Source organism: Astatotilapia calliptera, chromosome 9, assembly GCF_964374335.1.
Source record: "Astatotilapia calliptera chromosome 9, fAstCal68.1, whole genome shotgun sequence".
Lineage (NCBI taxonomy): Eukaryota > Metazoa > Chordata > Actinopteri > Cichliformes > Cichlidae > Astatotilapia > Astatotilapia calliptera.
This window is the reverse complement of record NC_137430.1, coordinates 22,441,640-22,469,096: the sequence shown is the minus strand read 5'-3', so window position 1 is coordinate 22,469,096 and position 27,457 is coordinate 22,441,640. Positions and strand designations below refer to the sequence as shown.

Sequence of the window (27,457 nt, the reverse complement as noted above, 5' to 3'; positions counted from 1 at the left end):
CCTGATATATTTATTAATACTTGCCTCTTGAGTTCCATGTAGTTTCCCAGAAACAGCTGTCTGGTGCGCGACTGGAGTCAAACATGCATATGTCAGTTTCCAGCTACTTATGCTTCTGGAGAACTGTGGAAACTCTTTGGATTTCAACCTTAATGAGCCATATGGGGAAATGGATCATTGTTTTTGCCTCATTATGTGTTTTTAACTTGCAGTATTGACTGCAGACCCTGAGAGCACAAGCGCAGATTTCAAGAGTACAGTAACGGTACTTCAGCATGTTCAAATTTAGCAAGCCTCTGTCCTAGTACATTACAACGACAAAACATCATGAAATAACTACGTTTGTCATTGTCAGCAGCACTCTCAAGGTGATTATGCAGCTCTTTTTTTTTTTTTTTTTCTTTTTTTTCAGATCTGAGGACATTTCAGGACAAATGTTAAAATTACATTCATTTTCTCTGAGGAAACTCATCAAATGAAATGGGAACATTAGAATTATCAGCAGCACAATACCGCAGACTCTTATTAACACGTTTCGTTATCCCTGATAATGCCCCCCCAGCTTCAATGCGTCAGTGGAGGTGTTGATGAAACCATATTAATAATGTGGCAACACAAAAGCTTTTCAGGCTGGTCACTTATTCTCTTGGCCTAATGCACAGCAGCATTAGCCTCAGTGCTTCCATTATAAAACGCAAAGTCAAATCAGAGCTGGTCCAGCCCTGTGTTATTAGGTGCAGATTGGAAAAACAGCCTCGCAGCTCAGCATCAACGGTGATTTACCAAGTTAATTCCTCGTTTTTTTTTTTTGTTTTTTTTTTACAAGCCACCACCAAAAAGCACACATGTAACCTTAAACGTATATGGCAACGTTAATTATTAAGCGGTGCTGCCTTCTGAGCTTCATTTCTTCAAGTTTGTTTGGCTCAGGCGTACAGTGGCTGGCTGTTTGTTTATTCAGTCTTTCTTCTTTTCATTTGAAAACCTGCGTATTTTGCTCATGAGCTCTTCAAAAAGCATTTCTATTTAAATTAAGCAATGTGCTTTATTTAATTTTTGTTTAAAGGTCACTGCTGCCCACGTTTGTCATCAAAATGTAGATGCAAAAAGCGGGCATCTATCCTGAGAAATCTTAATTTAATTCAGCAAGCTACAGTGGAGGGTTTCTGCCCCATACATCAAATAAGAGGCTGAGTGAATGAGATTGAAGCAAAAGTTGAAAATTACAAAGCACTGTGGGAAATTGCTGGTAATTTAAGCACTTTGCATTTCCTCTACAACATACAACAGAAAGTAATTCGATTTGTGGCCAGGACTGGAAAAAGAAGAAGCTATGCAGCGTTGCACCACTGAAACCTCCCTGCAGCTAAGCTGTAACCAGCAGCTGAGCAGGAAAACAACAAGAAGCCACAGGCAAGTTTTAAAGCTGTGAAAAATATTTTTTAAGTCAAATGATAAAGCTCTGAGCCACATAATGAGGTCATATGAACTCAGGCTCAAATAAAATCAACACACAAACAAGACAAAGTGACACAGCTCATCAAATGTCCAAATGTTGTAATTGAACTTGTGTGTTTGTCACGGCCCCGACAGGCACTGTCTTTCTCTCTCCTCCTCTCTCTCACTCCCCCAGTCCCTCACTCTCTTGCAGGCTCTCTCTGTGTAGGGTGAATGCTGCTGGAGGGCCACATGAGCAGCAGCTGTCTCTGGGCTTCAGTCCGCCCTTTGGTTATTGACCGGCAGCTTGGTGGTTAGCACTGTTCCAAGGCACAGCAAGGAGGTCCTGGGTTCAAATCCTGCCTCAGGCCTTTCTGTGCGGAGAGTTCATGTTCTCCTCATGCCTCCTCAAACCTAATCCAGTGACGTCTTGATGCATTCGCAATCATCCAGGTAAATAAATCTCCAAAAGTGATAACGAGGTTCTTGTGTTTTCTGTATGTGTTGCTTAAATCCAGCAATTTAAATATTTTCTTCCCCAGTAGTGATGGGATTTCCGGCTCTTTTTAGAGATCCGGCTCTTTCGGTTCGGCTCACTAAAAAGAGCCGGCTCTTTCAGCTCCGAACCGGCTCTTCAGGTTGTTTTGTTGCTTTAATTTATTTATTATTAACAATAATATAAAATTATGCACAAAAGGAATTACTAACGTAAAAACAAGTGGTTTTATTTATATATGTTTATATATAAATATATGCGGTGGCCCCTAGAGACAAAACACGTACAAACTCCAAAACACATTTCTAGCATGAACTGAACTTCCAAAGCAGAGCTACTAGATCACTTAAATTACACAATTGAAAGCATGTGTGTATTGTTTGTGTATTTATACATAGGCACTCATATATATATATATATATATATATATATATATATATATAATTTTTTTTTTTTTTTTTTTTCAAATAATTTAAAAAAAAAAAAAAGTTCATTTACCTGTTATTACCACACACCAAATCCGGTCGTTGGTACTTGCTGGCTTGTGTAGCCACAAGATAACAAAGGCTCAACACTGCGCCCAGCATCCTGGAGCACTTCTGTTGTCTTTTGTACGTGTTTTGAGTTTTTATATGCTTCTGAGTTTTTACGTGCTTCGGAGTTTGTACGTGTTTTTACGTGCTTCGGAGTTTGTACGTGTTTTTACGTGCTTCGGAGTTTGTACGTGTTTTGGAGTTTGTATGTGCTTTGTCTCTAGGGGCCACCGTAAATATACTTATTCACTCCACATAAAATGTAATAAATAAATCATATAATACAAAAATCAACTATTCACATTTCAAGTTTTAACTATTTAAATTTTCAGCTTTTTCCTTTCACAAATTTAAAGTGAAAAGAACACAAAACACTGCAAACCACAACACAATTAAATATAAATTATAATATGAAAACTAAAAGAACATGCATATTCTCTGTCATATGGACCTGCATGAATAAACTTTCTCAATCCTTTATCATCTGCAACCGAAAATAGTTGTGGATGATTACTATACCTTTCTAATGTTGTTGTCCCTGCCTCTCTTTCTCTCTCTCTGGCTCTGTTCCTGTGCTACTGAGTGTAACTACCGCCCCTCCCCCCTCTGCCCAGCGTAAAGCACAAGGCTCGCGTGCAGAGTGAAGCGGGAAAAAAGTGCGAGAGAGAGGCTGAGAGAAAGAGAAAAAAAAAAAAAAACCCACGTGACGGCTCGCGTCGTTCACGTCAAAGAGCCGGCTCTAAGAGCCATTTCGTTCGCGAACGACCCATCACTATTCCCCAGTTCCTTCCTGTTTGTGTCAGGCAGTTTTGTACTGCTTCCCAGAAAAACACTTCTTAACCTGTGATAGCTTACCAGACGCTTTTTAGTGATCTCATGGAAAGAAAATGGGAAAAGGACTCCTACCTGAAAGCCTTTCCTGCCTGCAGACTCCCCATCTGCAGGCATAGGGGCTCTTACCTGGAGAGTAATCAGTCATTTTCCCTTCCCTCTAAATTCTCACCTGACAGTAACGCTGTACAATCTTTATAACTCGTGACACAGTCTGTGTGCTGAGTCCACCTGTTCTTTTTCTAAAACTGGAACTGGAACAGGTGTACTTGTTGTTCCTAAAGTTTCCACAAGTGCATTGGGAGGCAGAGCCTTCAGCTGTCAGGCTCTTCTGTAGATGCAGCTCGCAGACACCCTCTATGTTATGCTTAAAGTGTGATATTTCACTCCCCTACCTCTCTGCAGGTGTCTCTGGCTCCGAGGCAGTATGTTTCTGATCTCAGGTTGGTGGCCTTACACACACACACACACACACACACACACACACACACACATACGGGTCTATGTGGTATGGCGGGACTATACTACGTCAATCCGCCCGGTGGTGGTTTAAGTGGACTACCCTTTTGAAAGGACTTAGAGCCAAGGGAGCGAGGTTAAAGTGTTCGAAAAAATCTGAAAAAAATTTGGGTCACTTCAGACCTCATACACTCCCTATAGAAGTCTAGATACACTGATACACACCAACCAGACTCTATTGTGTTTTCTGGAGACATTGTCCACTTGACAACAATGTGTTTTATGAGGTCCAAAAAAAACAATATTGGGTCTTTAAAGGGACAATGATGTAATATGTAAATAGCTCATCATTACCATGAATACACATCTGACAGGACACAGGATTACTGGAACATCATTTTATTAGTGTTCTTGGATCTGAACATTAATTTTAACCATAAATAAAAAAAGAAATCTATGGACAAAAATGCCCACGCTTCCCACAGAAATATAAAAATATAGAAAACAGAAAAATTAAAAACATTTAAAATGAATTTTAATAGTTTAAAGGTAAATATTAAGGGGAGAAAATATGCATTTATAATTTTTTATTTTAAATATAACCCGTCAAAAAAAACCCTAAATAAATTAAATGTAAAAATTATGAAATACAAACTACTTCTGTATTTAACAAGAACTTTTTTTTCTTTAAACAGAACATCAGTGTTAACAACAATTGGCAATCTGACCAAGATGTAAAACCACAGCTCTCTAAACAGTTATTTTAGTTCATTTTTTTCTGCCTTTTTGCAGTTAATCCTCTGTTTCTTACAAAATCTCTTATGTTTTGAACTGTTCTTCCTGCCAACACCGGATCTTCTACCAATTTGCAATGACTGCATTCATTTTTGGTGGCTAGTTTCCCTTCGTTTATGTGGTCTTTAAAATGCCTCATCACTGCAGCAACCTCAGCCTTGGACCACATGTTTTTGGGAGCTCTTCGGGAATTGTGGGATTGAGCAGCATTTTTCTCTGGAAGATATATAAAGTAGTAGTAGTTAAAACAAACAAAAAACCAAACAAAAAAAACAAAAAACATTTGGTGGTTAAAAGAATGGATGCTACCCTGTACTAACTTCTGAAATGTGTTGCTACCATCAATATCAAAACGAGCTAAAATTCTCTTTGAAAATTTATCAAATTTCTAAAATGAGACATTTAGTGTTCCGCTGTGAATAAAAGACTGAATAAAAAGTTGAATAAAAGTCTCTTGATGCATGCTCAATCATCCAGGTAAGTAAATCCCAAAACGTTGATTCTGTTAATCTGGACGTAGCGTTTTCAGTGGGAGAAACATTTTGTCACTCATCCAAGTGACTTTTTGCCACCACTCTGCAGTTTGCCATATGTTGCAAAGTGATGAAACAATAATAAGCTTAGAGAACCAACTGCACCCCTTACCTTCAGAGGGAGCAGCAGTCTCACTTGCTGCAGGCATTGTGAGTGGTCCTTCATCTGCTGATTACACAATTTGATTAAGTTTTAATATTTGTAACAAACATTTTATCCACAGAAACCAAGCTAGTGGTAACTTACCACAATCTACAGTGTCTTGGAGCTGCGCTGTGTTTGTGGAATCAGCTACTGCATGTACAGGCTCACTGGTGCCACACGCCAACATTGTGAGTGCTGTGTCATCATCATCTGATTCACTCTCACTGTCCTTTGTTTCAGCATCACTTAATGCAATTTCATCTGAGAAATTGTGGGAAAACCCCCCCAAAAAACCAAACACAAACCCCCCAAAAACCTCACATTAACAACGAGATATGACAAAATACAGAACAAATACTGGAAATTATAGTACATAGTTTTACTATTTAAGGCCACCACTCTGCAGTTTGCCAAATGTTGCAAAGTGATGAAACAATAGACTTCAAGAACCTTAAATCATGGACATTTAACAGAATGGTCTGTGCTTTTAGGTTTTAATTCGGTTGATAAAGCATAATATTCAACTACTGCCCTAATATTTGCTCCTTTCAATACAAACCTTCTATTTTGATCTCATCCAGTGATTTCCCCTGGATCTGGGAAAGTTGTCCTTTTTCCAGTGTTAAAAGCAGTTTGGAAATCTTGGCCAGCTGTGTTGTGGGAACTGGTAATCTGTAGAATTCGCGGTGAACGCGGATATCATGACCCAGGAAATCTGCAACCTGATCAAGTTCGTTGTTTTTCAAATTAAGGACTTGTGAGAGTGTGGCAACATGTTTTCTGAGCTGTGTCGATCTTAGATACTCAGGCTGCTTTGCTCCACACTGGTGTGCATGAACACGCAAGGAGTCCATTCCTCTGTAATGACTCATTGATCGGGGTCTTGCAAAGAGGTAGATATTAGTGGCACAAATACCACAGTCAGGCCTCCTACTAACAAGTAGTGACAGAGCATCCAGCATGCTTGGTGTTAGCAGAACTGGAACATTTCTGTCCCTTTTTCCCATTATTTCTATTCTACAGAAATAGTTACAGAGTCTCTGTTCCATTTCTGAGAGCCCCATGGCAACATCTGTGTGGAGTGCTGTTTTGTCTCTTTCAAGAAAACTTTTGAGGCGCATCTTTGAAACCTCTCCAGAACGTCTTCGGTTGAACACAATGATTTGTGAGAGTGTAACTTGTGCAAGTTGGGCATAATTCTGAGCTGTGGCTTCGTTCTCCAAGCTGCAAAAGGCACTTTCTGCAGATTTTTGAAGGTAGTGATGGAGAATCCGAACATCTTCTGTAAAGGGCAATGTTGATGGCTTGTTAAACTTTGCCTCACTCAATGTGTTCAAGGCACGGTGAGACACCATCTCAGACCATTTGGAGACATACAACTTCTTGAACGCATCAGTGGACTTGATTAGGGCTTCATCCTCTGTCATGAGGGCACGACAATGGATAATGTCAGACATTTTATGCAGTGTATGTCCCAGTTTCAGCGCAAGGCTTGGAGTTTTGTATGACAGTGTCTCTTCATCAAAACCTGAAACTTTCTTTACTGCTTGCACAACTCTCTGGAAATTAGCAGGCTTAATAGCTTCTTCCATGTTATGCACTGAGAATTCTGTGCGCAGACACAACAACAAACGTCCCGCTTCACGAAGCTTCTGTCGTATATAATCATACTTTGTAGGGTCTTGTCCATGTTTATTGTAGAGGGACTGGGCAAACTGAATAACAGTAAAGTCATTTCGCACAGCTGAGGCAATCTCATCTTGTTTCATAACAGCAAGAACCTTCCAGACTCCACTTGACACCTGCGGATAACACTGAGACTCCAGAGTTAAAGCCAGGCCGAGTACTTTGGTTCTTCCAGGTTCTTTATCCGTGTCATCTTTTGGTTTGTTAGGACATCTGCGGACATGTCTCCAAAGATCCTTGCGAACATACATCCCTTGACAATAAAAGCAATGAGCAAACTTTCCCTCTACTGCTTTAATCTTGGGTCTTCTCTTCACTTTCAGTGGTCCCACTCCACCATGCAAAACTGCAGCATTATGCTTAAAATTTCCCTTATTTCTCAATTTCTCTAACAGACTTTTACACTCGTTTGAGTCTCTAGGCAGGGAAAATGCATGCACAACATCAGGAGCCGTTTTGTGCGTTTTCAGGTGGCGGGAAATTTTAGCTTGTGGTTTGCCACAAAAATAGCAGTAATTTCTTTTACTTAAAGTCATTTTTTCTGATTCAGTTTCGCAAAGCTCACTTTTATCTTGTGGCTTGTCCTTTGTCAAGTTGTGGATTAAATTCGTTGAATCTGATTGTTCATGCGCTTTGGAGATGTCATCTTGGCATAGCAGACCTTTTGATGTGCTTGGCAATAATGAGATGTCTTCATCTGAATCTTCATCATATGACTCTGAATCTGGCACATATTCTTCTTCTGATATGCTGTGGTTGCCATCATCATCGCTTGATATTTGATCCAGAACTGAATGTGGCAATCCATCCTCCCCTGAATATTCAGAAATTTCTTCTTTCTGGAATGTAAGAACAAAAGTTTTTTTAATTGATCAATACTTTAGACAGGTAAAAAATAAACTGAAAAAAAGTCAAGCCAAATATGAATGGGATACACACCTGTGTTGACTGGTGGCAATTCTGATTTGCCAATTTTGCAAGGCAAGATTTGTGCCAGACCCCTAAACAAACTGAAACACATTTTGATAGACTTAATTTAGCTTTGCAGTTCTATTTAAGTGAAGTAGTTTTTTGTCAAAGCATTGCAGTAATGTCAAATGCTGAAAAAACAAAAAAAACAAAACTGTTCACATTAAGGATACTTTAATGACTACACATACACTGCTAATCCCCCTCCCCCCCCCAAAAAAGGACATCCCAGATGTGAATGAAGGAATTATTCTTATTAAATACTTTGTTCTTTAGGTAGTTGAGTGGCATGAAAGTGTGTAGTTGAATGTGTGTGGCCTCCAGATGCCTGTACGACTTCCCTACAATGCCTGGGCATGCTCGGGATGAGGTGGCGGATGGTCTCCTGAAGGATCTCCTCCAAGACCTGGACTAAAGCATCTGCCAACCCCTGGACAGTTTGTGGTGGATGGAGTGAGACATGATGTCCCAGATGTGCTCAATTGGATTCAGGTCTGGGGAACAGGCGGGCCAGTCCATAGCATCAATGCCTTTGTCATGGAGGAACTGCTGACATACTCCAGCCACATGAGGCCCAGTGTCGTCTCGCATTAGGTGGACCCCAGGGCCAAATGCACCAGCATGTGGTCTCACAAAGGGTCCGAGGACCTCATCTTGTTACCCAATGACAGTCAGGCTCTCTGGCAGGCACAGAAATGCCACCCCTCACCATTACTGACCCACTGCCAATATGATCATGCTGGAGGATGTTGCAGGCAGCAGAACATTCCCCACGGCATCTCCAGACTGTCACGTGCTCAGTTTGAACCTCCTTTCAGCTGTGAGGAGCATAGGGTGCCCGTGCTGAAGTTGCCAAACTTTGTGTTTTCTGGCAAATGCCAAACATCCTGCATGGTGTTGGACTGCAAGCTCAATCCCCACCTGTGGATGCTGGACCCTCAAGTCACCCTCATGAAGTCAGTTTCTGACCATTTGAGCAGACAGATGCACATTTGTGGCCTGTTTGAGGTCATTTTGCAGGGCTCCTCTTGTTCCTCCTTGCACAAAGGTGGAGGTAGCGGTCCTGCTGCTGGGTTGTTGCCCTCCTATGGCCTACTCCACATCCAGGTAGCACCTCCATGCTCTGGACACTACACTAACAGACACAGCAAACCTTCTTGCCACAGCTCACATTGATGTGCTACGCTAGATGAGCTGCACTACCTGAGCCCCTTGTGTGGGTTGTAGACTGTCTCATGCTACCACTAAAATGAAATCACCGCCAGCATTCAAAAGTGACCATAACATCAGCCAGAAAGCATAGGTGCTGAGAAGTGGTCTGTGGTCACCACCTGCAGAACCAGTCCTTTATTATGGTGAATTGACTATAATTTCCACTTGTTGTCTACTCTATTTGCAAAACAGCATGTGAAACTGGTTGTCAGTGTTACTTCCTAAGTGAACAGTTTGATTTCACAGAAGTGTGACTGACTTGGAGTAACATCGCATTGTTTAAGTGTTCCCTTTATTATTTTGAGCAGTTTATGTTATGGAATGGGGAATTGAGGACAATCCCAAGTATACCATTTTTACAAGGTCCTGCACCAATGAGGTAATACTGCATTTCTTTAATTAGACGTGACCACCCATTAATTAAAAAGGGAGCAGTGTTCATTTCAGCACGTCTTAACTTGTTGAACTCTATTAATGCTTTTTACTATACACTGTACCTATTCACTAAATGTCTCACCTTTGCACTTAAAGCCAAGCCACTTGAGGGAGGAAACCGGTCCCACACACTGAATGCACTTGTCCAAAGATGATATTGTTGTGCACACCAGACGATGATTGTGACACTGTTAGCAAAATATTGCAACATTTATTTGTTTTGGACAGTTGGAAAGGTGTGTTTTCAATTCAGTTGCAGATATCAACTAATAAACTTCGTCCATGTAAATCACATCACACCCAGGTGACTGCCAAACACACACACACACAGCATCCATAAAGAATGATGATAGATTAAATTATTAGTTCATTAAGTGGTACACTGGATTATATTTACCCTTTCAGGCTCTGGATGTTTCAGGTCCAGATCATTGTTTGGAAAGCTGTTTGGTTGCGGCTTTAGGCAGCTCACAGTCTTCTGAATCTGGCTGGTCTCAGTCTTCGTGTGTAACAGATAGAGAATGAAGACAAAAGAACAGTAATCTGACAGTTACTAAAAATGCATCACTCAAGAGGATGAATAGACCATTTCACTATCGGCAAATAGCGTAAGGTACACATCGTGCATGAGAAACATTCATTAAAATCTGTCCTAGGTCAATGTTACCTCTTCAAAATCTTGCACTGAAGAAGAATGCATGGCTTCTGAGCCTTGCTGAGGCATTTCTTCATCAAGATCCTGCAACAAAGAAAAGATGGCACAAAGATTAGACCAAGTGCTCTTCTTGCAACTGTACTGGGCAGTCCTGTGCTTCTGTCTTTAATTTGCATGTGTGTGTGTGTGTGTGTGTGTGGGGGGGGGGGGGGGCTTTCCACTCAAGAAATGTTTTCTTCTGAAAAAAATACTGGCTACAATAATTAACAACTGATTCCTTTGCAATCATCCATCCTCTTCCACTTATCCTTATCAGGATTGTGGGGTAGCAGTTTTGGGGCCTATACCAGCTACCATAGGGCAGTACAACCTGGACAGATCGCCAGTCTAACATGGAAGGACAAGCATTTGCATTCACACCAAAGGGCAGTTTTGAATCACCAGTTAACCTAACCCCATAAGCTACATCTTTGGACTGTGGGAAGAAGCCAGAGTACACAGCCAGAGAGAGCCCATGCATTACAGCAGTAAAAAGTGCCTAAAACAAGTTAAGAAGTTGTATAGTACTATCTATCTTAATGTTCAAGCCTGAGTTTCAAAAAATTTCAACATAGAAACAAAGCACATGCAGTCAGCTCTGCATGCTGTAGGTCAAACTGTCAAGACATACGAGAAGACCCCTCCTAAAACCAGAGTGATGTCACCATGAAGCAAACTTTGACGGAGTCCCCCAATAACAGTGTGGTCCTCCTAAGTCACATTTGGGTGGTTAACACACACACACACACACACACTCAGATGTTATCCAGACTTGCACTTTGAAACAATGAAAAGGACCTACAAGCCACGGTCCATGTAAATCACATCACACCCAGGTGACTGCCAAACACACACACACACAGCATCCATAAAGAATGATGATAGATTAAATTATTAGTTCATTAAGTGGTACACTGGATTATATTTACCCTTTCAGGCTCTGGATGTTTCAGGTCCAGATCATTGTTTGGAAAGCTGTTTGGTTGTGGCTTTAGGCAGCTCACAGTCTTCTGAATCTGGCTGGTCTCAGTCTTCGTGTGTAACAGATAGAGAATGAAGACAAAAGAACAGTAATCTGACAGTTACTAAAAATGCATCACTCAAGAGGATGAATAGACCATTTCACTATCGGCAAATAGCGTAAGGTACACATCGTGCATGAGAAACATTCATTAAAATCTGTCCTAGGTCAATGTTACCTCTTCAAAATCTTGCACTGAAGAAGAATGCATGGCTTCTGAGCCTTGCTGAGGCATTTCTTCATCAAGATCCTGCAACAAAGAAAAGATGGCACAAAGATTAGACCAAGTGCTCTTCTTGCAACTGTACTGGGCAGTCCTGTGCTTCTGTCTTTAATTTGCATGTGTGTGTGTGTGTGTGGGGGGGGGGGGGGGGGCTTTCCACTCAAGAAATGTTTTCTTCTGAAAAAAATACTGGCTACAATAATTAACAACTGATTCCTTTGCAATCATCCATCCTCTTCCACTTATCCTTATCAGGATTGTGGGGTAGCAGTTTTGGGGCCTATACCAGCTACCATAGGGCAGTACAACCTGGACAGATCACCAGTCTAACATGGAAGGACAAGCATTTGCATTCACACCAAAGGGCAGTTTTGAATCACCAGTTAACCTAACCCCATAAGCTACATCTTTGGACTGTGGGAAGAAGCCAGAGTACACAGCCAGAGAGAGCCCATGCATTACAGCAGTAAAAAGTGCCTAAAACAAGTTAAGAAGTTGTATAGTACTATCTATCTTAATGTTCAAGCCTGAGTTTCAAAAAATTTCAACATAGAAACAAAGCACATGCAGTCAGCTCTGCATGCTGTAGGTCAAACTGTCAAGACATACGAGAAGACCCCTCCTAAAACCAGAGTGATGTCACCATGAAGCAAACTTTGACGGAGTCCCCCAATAACAGTGTAGTCCTCCTAAGTCACATTTGGGTGGTTAACACACACACACACACACTCAGATGTTATCCAGACTTGCACTTTGAAACAATGAAAAGGACCTACAAGCCACGGTCCATGTAAATCACATCACACCCAGGTGACTGCCAAACACACACACACACACAGCATCCATAAAGAATGATGATAGATTAAATTATTAGTTCATTAAGTGGTACACTGGATTATATTTACCCTTTCAGGCTCTGGATGTTTCAGGTCCAGATCATTGTTTGGAAAGCTGTTTGGTTGCGGCTTTAGGCAGCTCACAGTCTTCTGAATCTGGCTGGTCTCAGTCTTCGTGTGTAACAGATAGAGAATGAAGACAAAAGAACAGTAATCTGACAGTTACTAAAAATGCATCACTCAAGAGGATGAATAGACCATTTCACTATCGGCAAATAGCGTAAGGTACACATCGTGCATGAGAAACATTCATTAAAATCTGTCCTAGGTCAATGTTACCTCTTCAAAATCTTGCACTGAAGAAGAATGCATGGCTTCTGAGCCTTGCTGAGGCATTTCTTCATCAAGATCCTGCAACAAAGAAAAGATGGCACAAAGATTAGACCAAGTGCTCTTCTTGCAACTGTACTGGGCAGTCCTGTGCTTCTGTCTTTAATTTGCATGTGTGTGTGTGTGTGTGTGGGGGGGGGGGGCTTTCCACTCAAGAAATGTTTTCTTCTGAAAAAAATACTGGCTACAATAATTAACAACTGATTCCTTTGCAATCATCCATCCTCTTCCACTTATCCTTATCAGGATTGTGGGGTAGCAGTTTTGGGGCCTATACCAGCTACCATAGGGCAGTACAACCTGGACAGATCGCCAGTCTAACATGGAAGGACAAGCATTTGCATTCACACCAAAGGGCAGTTTTGAATCACCAGTTAACCTAACCCCATAAGCTACATCTTTGGACTGTGGGAAGAAGCCAGAGTACACAGCCAGAGAGAGCCCATGCATTACAGCAGTAAAAAGTGCCTAAAACAAGTTAAGAAGTTGTATAGTACTATCTATCTTAATGTTCAAGCCTGAGTTTCAAAAAATTTCAACATAGAAACAAAGCACATGCAGTCAGCTCTGCATGCTGTAGGTCAAACTGTCAAGACATACGAGAAGACCCCTCCTAAAACCAGAGTGATGTCACCATGAAGCAAACTTTGACGGAGTCCCCCAATAACAGTGTGGTCCTCCTAAGTCACATTTGGGTGGTTAACACACACACACACACACACTCAGATGTTATCCAGACTTGCACTTTGAAACAATGAAAAGGACCTACAAGCCACGGTCCATGTAAATCACATCACACCCAGGTGACTGCCAAACACAAACACACACAGCATCCATAAAGAATGATGATAGATTAAATTATTAGTTCATTAAGTGGTACACTGGATTATATTTACCCTTTCAGGCTCTGGATGTTTCAGGTCCAGATCATTGTTTGGAAAGCTGTTTGGTTGCGGCTTTAGGCAGCTCACAGTCTTCTGAATCTGGCTGGTCTCAGTCTTCGTGTGTAACAGATAGAGAATGAAGACAAAAGAACAGTAATCTGACAGTTACTAAAAATGCATCACTCAAGAGGATGAATAGACCATTTCACTATCGGCAAATAGCGTAAGGTACACATCGTGCATGAGAAACATTCATTAAAATCTGTCCTAGGTCAATGTTACCTCTTCAAAATCTTGCACTGAAGAAGAATGCATGGCTTCTGAGCCTTGCTGAGGCATTTCTTCATCAAGATCCTGCAACAAAGAAAAGATGGCACAAAGATTAGACCAAGTGCTCTTCTTGCAACTGTACTGGGCAGTCCTGTGCTTCTGTCTTTAATTTGCATGTGTGTGTGTGTGTGTGTGTGTGGGGGGGGGGGGGGGGGGGGGCGCTTTCCACTCAAGAAATGTTTTCTTCTGAAAAAAATACTGGCTACAATAATTAACAACTGATTCCTTTGCAATCATCCATCCTCTTCCACTTATCCTTATCAGGATTGTGGGGTAGCAGTTTTGGGGCCTATACCAGCTACCATAGGGCAGTACAACCTGGACAGATCGCCAGTCTAACATGGAAGGACAAGCATTTGCATTCACACCAAAGGGCAGTTTTGAATCACCAGTTAACCTAACCCCATAAGCTACATCATTGGACTGTGGGAAGAAGCCAGAGTACACAGCCAGAGAGAGCCCATGCATTACAGCAGTAAAAAGTGCCTAAAACAAGTTAAGAAGTTGTATAGTACTATCTATCTTAATGTTCAAGCCTGAGTTTCAAAAAATTTCAACATAGAAACAAAGCACATGCAGTCAGCTCTGCATGCTGTAGGTCAAACTGTCAAGACATACGAGAAGACCCCTCCTAAAACCAGAGTGATGTCACCATGAAGCAAACTTTGACGGAGTCCCCCAATAACAGTGTGGTCCTCCTAAGTCACATTTGGGTGGTTAACACACACACACACACACACTCAGATGTTATCCAGACTTGCACTTTGAAACAATGAAAAGGACCTACAAGCCACGGTCCATGTAAATCACATCACACCCAGGTGACTGCCAAACACACACACACACAGCATCCATAAAGAATGATGATAGATTAAATTATTAGTTCATTAAGTGGTACACTGGATTATATTTACCCTTTCAGGCTCTGGATGTTTCAGGTCCAGATCATTGTTTGGAAAGCTGTTTGGTTGTGGCTTTAGGCAGCTCACAGTCTTCTGAATCTGGCTGGTCTCAGTCTTCGTGTGTAACAGATAGAGAATGAAGACAAAAGAACAGTAATCTGACAGTTACTAAAAATGCATCACTCAAGAGGATGAATAGACCATTTCACTATCGGCAAATAGCGTAAGGTACACATCGTGCATGAGAAACATTCATTAAAATCTGTCCTAGGTCAATGTTACCTCTTCAAAATCTTGCACTGAAGAAGAATGCATGGCTTCTGAGCCTTGCTGAGGCATTTCTTCATCAAGATCCTGCAACAAAGAAAAGATGGCACAAAGATTAGACCAAGTGCTCTTCTTGCAACTGTACTGGGCAGTCCTGTGCTTCTGTCTTTAATTTGCATGTGTGTGTGTGTGTGTGGGGGGGGGGGGCTTTCCACTCAAGAAATGTTTTCTTCTGAAAAAAATACTGGCTACAATAATTAACAACTGATTCCTTTGCAATCATCCATCCTCTTCCACTTATCCTTATCAGGATTGTGGGGTAGCAGTTTTGGGGCCTATACCAGCTACCATAGGGCAGTACAACCTGGACAGATCGCCAGTCTAACATGGAAGGACAAGCATTTGCATTCACACCAAAGGGCAGTTTTGAATCACCAGTTAACCTAACCCCATAAGCTACATCTTTGGACTGTGGGAAGAAGCCAGAGTACACAGCCAGAGAGAGCCCATGCATTACAGCAGTAAAAAGTGCCTAAAACAAGTTAAGAAGTTGTATAGTACTATCTATCTTAATGTTCAAGCCTGAGTTTCAAAAAATTTCAACATAGAAACAAAGCACATGCAGTCAGCTCTGCATGCTGTAGGTCAAACTGTCAAGACATACGAGAAGACCCCTCCTAAAACCAGAGTGATGTCACCATGAAGCAAACTTTGACGGAGTCCCCCAATAACAGTGTGGTCCTCCTAAGTCACATTTGGGTGGTTAACACACACACACACACACACACACACACACACTCAGATGTTATCCAGACTTGCACTTTGAAACAATGAAAAGGACCTACAAGCCACGGTCCATGTAAATCACATCACACCCAGGTGACTGCCAAACACACACACACACGGCATCCATAAAGAATGATGATAGATTAAATTATTAGTTCATTAAGTGGTACACTGGATTATATTTACCCTTTCAGGCTCTGGATGTTTCAGGTCCAGATCATTGTTTGGAAAGCTGTTTGGTTGCGGCTTTAGGCAGCTCACAGTCTTCTGAATCTGGCTGGTCTCAGTCTTCGTGTGTAACAGATAGAGAATGAAGACAAAAGAACAGTAATCTGACAGTTACTAAAAATGCATCACTCAAGAGGATGAATAGACCATTTCACTATCGGCAAATAGCGTAAGGTACACATCGTGCATGAGAAACATTCATTAAAATCTGTCCTAGGTCAATGTTACCTCTTCAAAATCTTGCACTGAAGAAGAATGCATGGCTTCTGAGCCTTGCTGAGGCATTTCTTCATCAAGATCCTGCAACAAAGAAAAGATGGCACAAAGATTAGACCAAGTGCTCTTCTTGCAACTGTACTGGGCAGTCCTGTGCTTCTGTCTTTAATTTGCATGTGTGTGTGTGTGTGTGTGTGGGGGGGGGGGGGGGCTTTCCACTCAAGAAATGTTTTCTTCTGAAAAAAATACTGGCTACAATAATTAACAACTGATTCCTTTGCAATCATCCATCCTCTTCCACTTATCCTTATCAGGATTGTGGGGTAGCAGTTTTGGGGCCTATACCAGCTACCATAGGGCAGTACAACCTGGACAGATCGCCAGTCTAACATGGAAGGACAAGCATTTGCATTCACACCAAAGGGCAGTTTTGAATCACCAGTTAACCTAACCCCATAAGCTACATCTTTGGACTGTGGGAAGAAGCCAGAGTACACAGCCAGAGAGAGCCCATGCATTACAGCAGTAAAAAGTGCCTAAAACAAGTTAAGAAGTTGTATAGTACTATCTATCTTAATGTTCAAGCCTGAGTTTCAAAAAATTTCAACATAGAAACAAAGCACATGCAGTCAGCTCTGCATGCTGTAGGTCAAACTGTCAAGACATACGAGAAGACCCCTCCTAAAACCAGAGTGATGTCACCATGAAGCAAACTTTGACGGAGTCCCCCAATAACAGTGTGGTCCTCCTAAGTCACATTTGGGTGGTTAACACACACACACACACACACACACTCAGATGTTATCCAGACTTGCACTTTGAAACAATGAAAAGGACCTACAAGCCACGGTCCATGTAAATCACATCACACCCAGGTGACTGCCAAACACACACACACACAGCATCCATAAAGAATGATGATAGATTAAATTATTAGTTCATTAAGTGGTACATTGGATTATATTTACCCTTTCAGGCTCTGGATGTTTCAGGTCCAGATCATTGTTTGGAAAGCTGTTTGGTTGCGGCTTTAGGCAGCTCACAGTCTTCTGAATCTGGCTGGTCTCAGTCTTCGTGTGTAACAGATAGAGAATGAATATACAGTGCATTTTTGAAGAGGCTTTTGAAACATTAAATAAACTGTATGAGAAAGATAAGTTTCAAGCTATTGTCTTTAAAATATTCACTGTCATGTATAGAGAATTTAAGGCCCTATGATTAAGAGACAAATAGTCAGTGTGATTTCTTTATTTTTTAAGCCATTGCTAAAGGAGTAAAACAATCACCTGTAGCAGCAACGAACTGTCACTAGGGCCCATTTATCTTCAAGGGACAAAATTTAAAATGAATCTAACTAAAGAGGCTACACAGCAAAATCTCCAGTGTTAAATTAACACTAGAGAGTGTCTATATGGGTCCACACAACACTGTTGAGTGTTGAATTAACACTTTTGACAGTGTTATATGTTTAAAAGTAACCTAGTCAGTTTTGAAGATTAACAAAGACTAACACTGAGCAGTGCTGATTTTCTAACACTGGAATATTTCTAACATTTTGAGTTATTTTCCAGTGTTAGAAAATCAGCACTGCTCAGTGTTAGCCATTGTTAATCTTCAAAACTGACTAGGTTACTTTTAAACATATAACACTGTCAAAAGTGTTAATTTAACACTCAACAGTGTTGTATTTAACACTCAGAGGTGTGGACCCTTATAGACACTCTCCAGTGTTAATTTAACACTGGAGATTTTGCTGTGTAGAATCACATTAAACATCAATCACTGTTAAAATTTAGAAACCGAAAGCCATTTTTTATTTCTGCATACCTGCTGATATTTTTTTAGTGCTTTTAGAGGGCTTTGATGTGGCAGCCATCACAATTGCCTGTTTTCCATTAGTACCTACCCCTGTTTTTCCAGTAGGTTATAGTACCATGTAGTTTTTCAGTAACTACTGCACCAAGGTTCCAAGTGATCCAAAGTGATCAGAAAATTTGACATAGACTGAATGCCACCAGGTGGCTGGTCAATGGTGTCACTCGATAAGTTATGAGTGCGCCTCCTTCGTGAAAATCCAAGCCATCATTTTTGAAACTCTGAAATGTTTGAAATAGCGACCAAAATTAACAGCGTGATCCCTGAATTGAACACTAAAGTATAGACTGAGCAGCAGGCATTTTGTCACCTTGACGTCCATGCTTGCTGTGGCATTTATATCACTGGATGCTCGGCTGCATTGCTATAGTTACCCCAGGCACAGTAGGTGATACTCAATTTCAGTGAAAAACTAGATGCCCTAAGTCACGTTAAGCCAATTTGAGTAGGTACAAATGTAAAAATGGCTTAGGGTATGCAATTTATCAGTTCCAAAAAGTACAATTGTAGAAATACCTTGCATCTCCAGAGCCAATCCGAGTCACCATAATTATAGTCTATTTCTTCGCCTGGACTTATGTCTCTGCTTGCAAATAAGCATAGATGGGGCTTTCCATTGATATTTAATATTTTCATCTTAGCACTTGGACTGATGTGGTTGTCGTTGACAAGTCTGCCTAATGACCCATCTTCTTGAGATGCATCCACACTGTGGGGTTAGGCAAAAAAGTATTAGCTTAACTAGTTAGTTAGGAAGCTTTTTTTTTCATAAATCAAAAGCAATGTGTCATTTAATCTTAATCAAACTACACTGATATAATACGCACCACCAGAGTTTTCCATCAAACTTGAATTCAAACATGAACACCTTCAGGCTGTCATGATAAACTCTGTGTCTCCGCTCACATTCTTCTTTTGTTATGAGTTTACCTCTGTATTCCAAAAGAAAGTCTCCTTTTTGGAATGGAACAGTCGTGAAAATGCCCCGACCTGAATTGCAGAGGCATACCAAGTGAGTGACAAAAGACAAAGTGACAAACTCCAAATCTAATCCAAACTAAAGACCAACTTACCTTTGAAGGCATTTATGTAGTGGATATCAAGTCCCAGTTTGTCCCTTCCAGCAGAAACATGACAGACTGCATCCTCCCGTGGAGGAATGCGTCTCCTTCGCATGTTCTCCTGTACGATTGGCTGTATTACCAAAGCATATAAAGTATTACGATTATCGTCATCATTGTCATCATCATCAGTAGTAGCAGAACTAGCAGTAGTGTAGTTTACAGCATAAACACAGCTGACTTATTCATAGTGCTAATTTATGCCTTCTTTTAAAATGTTAAAGGCCTAGTACTCAAAATGGCGACATGTGACATTTCTGTAATGGCGACTGCAGAGAGTGATACAAGTACTGAGAAAGCTTAGGCATCAAAACTGTAAGAAGTTTTTTCTTCAGGCATATAAATAAATACACGACTAAATACACTTATACCCTTGCTTTTATTTTAGGGCTGTCAGCAGAATGACAGACATTGGACAAACTGCCCGAAATTAGCTAACAGCGACATCAGGGATTTTGACTCAGACTGCGCTGGTTTAATTGTTAATCGCGTTAGTCGCGATGTCGGCATTAACACGTTTAAGCCACAATAATGCTTTAACACCGAGTAAATCCTAACACGGGTTAGCCCGCTTTATCGCGTTGACGCGGTTAGTCGTCAGCCCTATTTTATTTACTCAATGACAAACGCTGGGGCCGTTTTACTTCTTCAAAGACTCACTAACAGTCCATAAAGCATAAATTAAACCAGTTTAATATAGGCCTGTGCACCTATAATTTCATATAGTATTAAAGTCATGGTGCATTTTACATTAAAAAAGGCTTACCTTTGTGTTTTTAATCCGTCTTCGTATTGCCGTCGACATACACTTGTTAAAGGGCACGCGCGCGAAAGTTGTGGCGCCGTTTCCTGTAGGTACCGCCTATATATATAGCCTACCAATCACAATGACTTCCGGCCGTGTGTATTGAAAATGTGTATTAAATTGCAGTACCTACACACATCCACTCTAACTCGAAACGTCGCTGTGCAATACACTGGAATACACAAAAATCAGGTGAGGGGTATAGGTGGACTTTTAAGAAAATCAGAAAATCTTTTAATTATAGTTTAATAAATGAATTTACACTACAGTTTAAGCAAATACAGGTCAAAAGATAAATAATGACCTCATAAGAAGTAGAAAAAATTATTATTTAGACACTTAAAAATGCATTTACAAGTCATGTTTTAGGGGGACACATGAATACACAGCAAAAAGTCGAAATGTCCCCGGAGCCCAGGTACAGCGCAGGTCAAATGTCAATCCATACCACATAGACGCACTCACACACACACACACACACACACACACACACACACACACACACACACACACACACACACATCTTTTGTGTCATCTTTTCTCTCTCTCTCTGCCCTCGTCTCACCCCAATCGTTTGTAGCAGACAGGCATCCTCCCCCAGAGTCTGGATCAGTCAGAGGTTTCTGCTTTCTAAATAAGAACTTTCCTCCTCACTTTCACCAAGTTCCTGCTCAACAGGGAATCACTGAGTTTCTCTCCACAACATAATTTTGGCCTTATTACGTAAAGTGCTTTGAGATGACACATTTTGTGCCAAATAAAATTGAACTGAATATAGTTGTAGAGGCTTGCCAGTCATGGCACGTTCGGTGGTGGGTCAACTAGTACTGTTGTGTTGTTCCAGTGAGAAACTGTTTTTAATAGATTTAATCATACCATAAAATAGTATATCAAATCGTCTGGCCTCCATTTTTATGAGGAACTTGACATGTGGAACTAGTTTAATACAAAAGACTTCACTAATTGTATTATTAGGTTTCATAATGAAACACATTTTATTAAAATTAAAATATTGTATTAATTTACACATAGAAATAGTGTACTCATGAGACCTATTTTACTAGCAGTGACATGAAGAGATTTATCCATTTCCACTGATAAATTGTGAATAAGTACGTTTACATGAATTATTTATTTTCTGTGAGCAGTAATACAAATGTAGAAAACTATTCATTTGTATGCATGCTAGACATGTTGCTTAATATAACTAATCTCTACATTTCTTTGTGGGTGGCTTCTACTGGGCAGAGTAATTATGATGGATGGAAAATCGGGGGAACGCCGTGATGGGCGCAGGATTTTCCAAAATGCTGGACTTTTCTCCTGCTGTTTGACTGACAGTAATTGTTTCTCTTTTTTAGCATTTCATCTTCCATAAACATCATAATATAACAATCAAAACGTAAAGTATACATTTAATGCAGAGTCACAAAGGCTAAAATCCAAAGACAGATTCCAAGTTTGGTTGATTTATTCAGCTGTGTGATGTCACCAGGTACAAATAATAACCAGCATTATAAATCTGTCAGCTTTCATATTTAAGCATTTTTAAAAAGTCATATTTGTCTTATGTTTATATCAGACACCCACAGAGTCATAATGTAAGCATTTCCCTTTTGTAAATACTTTAACTTTAGAACACTAAACGGATTTCACCACAAAAGTCTTTCAGCAGAGGTCATTAACAAGTTGTCTCTCGTGTGTCTGAAGGATTTCGTAGAAGACATCTTTTGTTGTAGAGTTCCCTCATCTTTTCCTGAGAGATCTGCAGAGCTCTGATTCTGTCATAACGTTCCTGCAGGATAACTTTTTCTTTCAGGAGTTCATCCAGAATCGGCCCAAAGTTGCTCACTCTCTGGATCAGCTCCACTCTGTGTTTATTCACAAAGTGGTTTTCTTCTGGCATTCACACACAGCAATAAACCAAGAAAACACAGGTTGACATGATGAGTTCAGTGATCTAGGACACATCAATTTCTATGGTGAAATACTATCAATAAACGAACCACAGCACTTTAGCCAAGTGAACAACATGTAAACAGTGGGCTTTCTAACAAGAATACACAAGGAGAAAAGAAAATTTCCCAGGAATGCATGGCTTGGAAACACACAGCTAACATGGGAAAGGACAAAGGAAGACTGAGGCAGTGAGGGAAGAAGTCAGCAGCTGTCAACAATCAAGACAACTACAGAAGATGACGCAGCTAGCAAACTTAAACAAGAAATAGCTAATGTATACTTTATTAAACCCCTGTAGGGAAATTACTCTCTGCATTTAACCCATTCACCAAAGGTGGAGGAGTGTGTTTCATGGTAAACAGAAAGTGGTGTGATGCCAGGAGCATTTCTACTCTCTCCAGCGGCTGCTCGCCACAGCTGGAGTTCCTGAGCATTAAGTGCCGCCCTTTCTATCTGCCCCGTGAGTTCACCTGGGTCATCGCCACGGTGGTCTACATCCCACCCCAAGCGGACACAGGTATGGCTTTGTCCGAATTACATGATGTGCTGAGCTCGCTTCAAAACAAGGACTAATGCTATCTACCGCCTGACTACCGAGGACAGTGACGTCATCAGCGAGAGACCGGTGACCAGCATCGTGGAGCATGACGTCCGAGCGGCATTGAGGAGAGTGAACACAAGGAAAGCAGCGGGGCCTGACGGCATCACCGGCCGTCTGCTGTGCTGACCAGCTAGCAGGTGTGTTCACTTACATCTTCAACGAGTCCCTGGCGAAGTCTGTGGTCCCCACATGCTTCAAAAGATCCACCATCATCCCTGTGCCCAAGAACAGCAAACCCACATCCCTGAACGATTACCGGCCAGTTGCACTGACCTCGGTAGTAATGAAGGTGTTTGAGAGGCTGCTGAAGAACATCATCTCCTCCTCCTCCATCCCAGACACCACAGATCCGCTGCAGTTCGCCTACAGATCCAACAGATCCACAGAGGATGCCATCGCCCACGTCCTACACACCACTCTCAGCCACGTGGACAAGAAACAGGGTAACTATGTGCGAATGCTGTTTGTTGATTACAGTTCAGCGTTTAACACAATAGTGCCCTGCAGACTGTTCACACAGCTCAGGGATCTGGGACTTAACAGCCGTCTGTGTGCATGGGTGTTGGACTTCCTCACTGGCAGAACTCAGGTGGTGAGGGTGGGTAGATGTGTCTCTAACAGCATCACCATCAACACAGGAGCACCTCAGGGATGTGTCCTCTGGCCACTGCTCTACTCCCTCTACACTTCAGACTGTGTGGCCACCCATGGCTCCAACACCATTGTGAAGTTTGCTGATGACACAGTGGTGTTGGGTGCCATCTCCAACAACGATGAGGCGGCCTACATGGATGAAGTGAAGAATCTGGCATCATGGTGCCAGGACAACCACCTCCAGCTGAACGTGGTGGACTTCAGAAGGAGTCAGCACAGAGACTACAAGCCCTATTCTGCCCTCACTAGGGTGTAAAGCTGGTTTCTAGCTTGGCAGATAGCTAACAGGTCCACAATAAACATCCAGGAGTCAGCAGATACGTTTTAGATGTTTACTGTTGAAGCACTGTAAAACTGGTACAGAAACAAAAATAAAATATTACATTTCTGCTGTAATTGCATTCTCTTTACAACATCAAACATTAAGCCATGCACTACAATGTATATAACACATAAACACAAACTTATCCAAACCCTTTCACTGGTTATCAGGCTCACGCATTTAGCGATTAGCTTAATGCTAACATTACATGGGAAATCCCAAAGACGGGCTAACGTGTTAGCATCGCGGCCGTTTTTCCTCACAAAAGAAAGTTTTCCACACAAACCTCTAAACTGCTACACAAAACTATCGCGGGAAAGCTTACAAAACAGATAGCAACTACTTACAGGCATGTGCTCTCTCAGACTCGGCAAGAAAAAGTGAACAAAAAGTGGAACAGACGACAGTTTGTCTAAAGGACTGTTTTTCACTGGTGAGGTACTATGGCAAGTCTGCTGGTACAAAAAACACACACCCAAATGATCATGCCTGCCTTAAAGGGGCAGCACAAGCCCATTATCATCAATGGAGCTCCAGTGGAGAGGGTGCAGTCCTTCAAGTATCTTGGTGTCCACATCTCCTCAGACCTGACATGGGCTGCCCACATTCAGGTCCAGACCAAAAAAGCTAGGCAGCGCCTGTATCACCTACGACAACTGAGGAAGTTCAGGGTCTCTCCAAAGATCCTCAGGATTTTCTATACAGGCGCTGTGGAGAGCATCCTCACACAGAACATGACATCGTGGTTTGGGAACAGCTGTGTGAAGGACCAAAAAGCTCTCCAGAGAGTGATCCGTACAGCAGAACGCTGCTGCAGGATTGCTCTCCCCCCGCTTCAGGACACCTACACCAGGAGATGCCGGACTAGAGCAGCGCAGATACTGAAGGACCCGTCCCATCCTGGCAACAAACTGTTCCAACTTCTGCAATCTGGTAGAAGGTTCCGCATCCTCCGGGCAAGGACAGAGAGACTCAAGAGGAGCTTCTATCCCCAAGCCATCCGGGCCCTAAACACACACACCCGCCCTCTCACATCATCTATAATTGACTGAGACAGGACTCTCTTCCAGACACTAAACCAAGGCACAATGTACATTTTAAATTCCTTTAATTTTAAATATGTTTATATTGTCTATCCTGTAAAATAGTCAGATGTCTATTCATATTAATGTACAGAATTCACCTGCTTGCTGCTGCTACTACTGCACATTCACCCAGTGTGTGTGTGTGTGTGTGTGTGTGTGTGTGTGTGTGTGTGTGTGTGTGTGTGTGTGTGTGTGTGTATGTACGTACGTACACACACACACACACACACACACACACACACACACACACACACACACACACACACACACACACACATATATATACATACATACATACATACATACATACATACATACATACATACATACATACATATATATATATATATATATATATATATATATATATATATATATATATATATATATATATATATATATATATATATATATACATACATACATACACATATATATATATAAAAAACACCCAGCACGCCCCTGCGGGCGGTTTATCCTTCAAGCTCGGGTCCTCTACCAGAGGCCTGGGAGCTTGAGGGTCCTGCGCAGTATCTTAGCTGTTCCCAGGACTGCGCTCTTCTGGACAGAGATCTCCGATGTTATTCCCGGGATCTGCTGGAGCCACTCGCCTAGCTTGGGAGTCACCGCACCTAGTGCTCCGATTACCACGGGGACCACCGTTACCTTCACCCTCCACATCCTCTCGAGCTCTTCTCTGAGCCCTTGGTATTTCTCCAGCTTCTCGTGTTCCTTCTTTCTGATATTGCTGTCATTCGGAACCGCTACATCGATCACTACGGCCGTCTTCTTCTGTTTGTCTACCACCACTATGTCCGGTTGGTTAGCCACCACCATTTTGTCCGTCTGTATCTGGAAGTCCCACAGGATCTTAGCTCGGTCATTCTCCACCACCCTTGGGGGCATCTCCCATTTTGACCTCGGGACTTCCAGGTTATACTCCGCACAGATGTTCCTGTACACTATGCCGGCCACTTGGTTATGGCGTTCCATGTATGCCTTGCCTGCTAGCATCTTGCACCCTGCTGTTATGTGCTGGATTGTCTCTGGGGCATCTTTACACAGCCTGCACCTGGGGTCTTGCCTGGTGTGATAGACCCCAGCCTCTATGGATCTTGTACTCAGAGCTTGTTCTTGTGCTGCCATGATTAGTGCCTCTGTGCTGTCTTTCAGTCCAGCTTTGTCCAGCCACTGGTAGGATTTCTGGATATCAGCCACCTCCTCTATCTGCCGGTGGTACATACCGTGCAGGGGCCTGTCCTTCCATGATGGTTCCTCGTCTCCCTCCTCTTTCTTGGGTTTCTGCTGCCTGAGGTATTCACTGAGCACTCGGTCAGTTGGGGCCATCTTCCCAATGTATTCTTGGATGTTCCTTGTCTCATCCTGGACTGTGGTGCTGACACTCACCAGTCCCCGGCCCCCTTCCTTCCGCTTAGCGTACAGCCTCAGGGTGCTGGACTTGGGGTGAAACCCTCCATGCATGGTCAGGAGCTTTCTTGTCTTTATGTCAGTGGCTTCTATCTCCTCCTTTGGCCAGCCTATTACCCCAGCAGGGTACCTGATCACGGGCAGGGCGTATGTGTTGATGGCCCGGATCTTGTTCTTACCATTCAGCTGACTCCTCAGGACTTGCCTGACCCTCTGCAGGTACTTGGTGGTTGCAGCCTTTCTAGCGGCCTCTTCATGGTTCCCATTTGCCTGCGGGATCCCCAGGTACTTGTAACTGTCCTCTATGTCTGCAATGTTGCCTTCTGGTAGTTCAATCCCCTCAGTTCTGACTACCTTCCCTCTCTTTGTTACCATCCGACTACACTTCTCCAGTCCGAACGACATTCCAATGTCATTGCTGTATAGCCTGGTAGTGTGGATCAGTGAATCGATGTCTCGTTCACTCTTGGCATACAGCTTGATGTCATCCATGTACAGGAGGTGGCTGACAACTGCTCCGTTCCGTAGTCGGTATCCGTAGCCAGTCTTGTTAATGATCTCACTGAGGGGGTTCAGGCCTATGCAGAACAGCAGTGGGGACAGAGCATCTCCTTGGTAGATCCCGCACTTGATGGTAACTTGTGCTATGGGCTTGGAGTTGGCCTCTAGTGTTGTACGCCACATCCCCATTGAGTTCCTGATGAAGGCTCTTAGGGTCCCATTGATCTTGTACAATTCTAGGCATTCCAGTATCCAGCTGTGGGGCATTGAGTCATAGGCCTTCTTGTAATCAATCCAGGCAGTGCACAGGTTGGTCAGTCTGGTCTTGCAGTCTCGGCTGATTGTTCTGTCTACCAGTAGCTGGTGTTTTGCACCTCTGGTATTCTTGCCAATTCCTTTCTGTGTCCCGCTCATGTATTGACCCATGTGCCTGTTCATCTTAGCCGATATGATGCCTGACAGGAGCTTCCATGTAGTACTGAGGCAGGTTATTGGTCGGTAGTTGGAGGGGACCGGTCCCTTCTTGGGGTCCTTGGGGATCAGGACCGTCCGGCCTTCAGTTAGCCATTCCGGGTGTCTCTCGTTAACTAGCAGCTGGTTCATTTGTGCTGCCAGACGCTCGTGGAGTGCAGTCAGCTTCTTCAGCCAGTAGGCGTGAACCATGTCGGGCCCTGGTGCTGTCCAACTCTTCATACTGGAGACCCTTTCTTGGATATCTGCCACTGTGATGGTTACTGGACCCTGTTCAGGGAGGTCGCTGTGGTCTGCCCTCAGATCCACTAGCCACTGTGCATTGCC

The 27,457-nt window shown here is 42.3% G+C and overlaps 1 protein-coding gene across 1 annotated transcript; it reads right to left on the bottom strand.

Moving 5' to 3' along the window:
* Positions 1 to 4,139: 4,139 nt before the first annotated feature.
* LOC113027020 (uncharacterized) lies at positions 4,140 to 17,718 on the bottom strand. Its single transcript, XM_080305835.1, has 16 exons — positions 17,277 to 17,718; positions 16,321 to 16,392; positions 16,051 to 16,152; positions 15,094 to 15,165; positions 13,862 to 13,933; positions 13,592 to 13,693; positions 12,645 to 12,716; positions 12,375 to 12,476; positions 11,425 to 11,496; positions 9,929 to 10,030; positions 9,614 to 9,719; positions 7,855 to 7,925; positions 7,481 to 7,754; positions 5,332 to 5,490; positions 5,197 to 5,253; positions 4,140 to 4,767 (listed from the first exon to the last, which is right to left on the bottom strand). The coding sequence occupies exons 1-16, from the start codon at positions 17,415 to 17,417 to the stop codon at positions 4,520 to 4,522; spliced, it is 1,824 nt and encodes a 607-aa protein (XP_080161961.1). The 5' UTR covers positions 17,418 to 17,718; the 3' UTR covers positions 4,140 to 4,519.
* Positions 17,719 to 27,457: the final 9,739 nt, after the last annotated feature.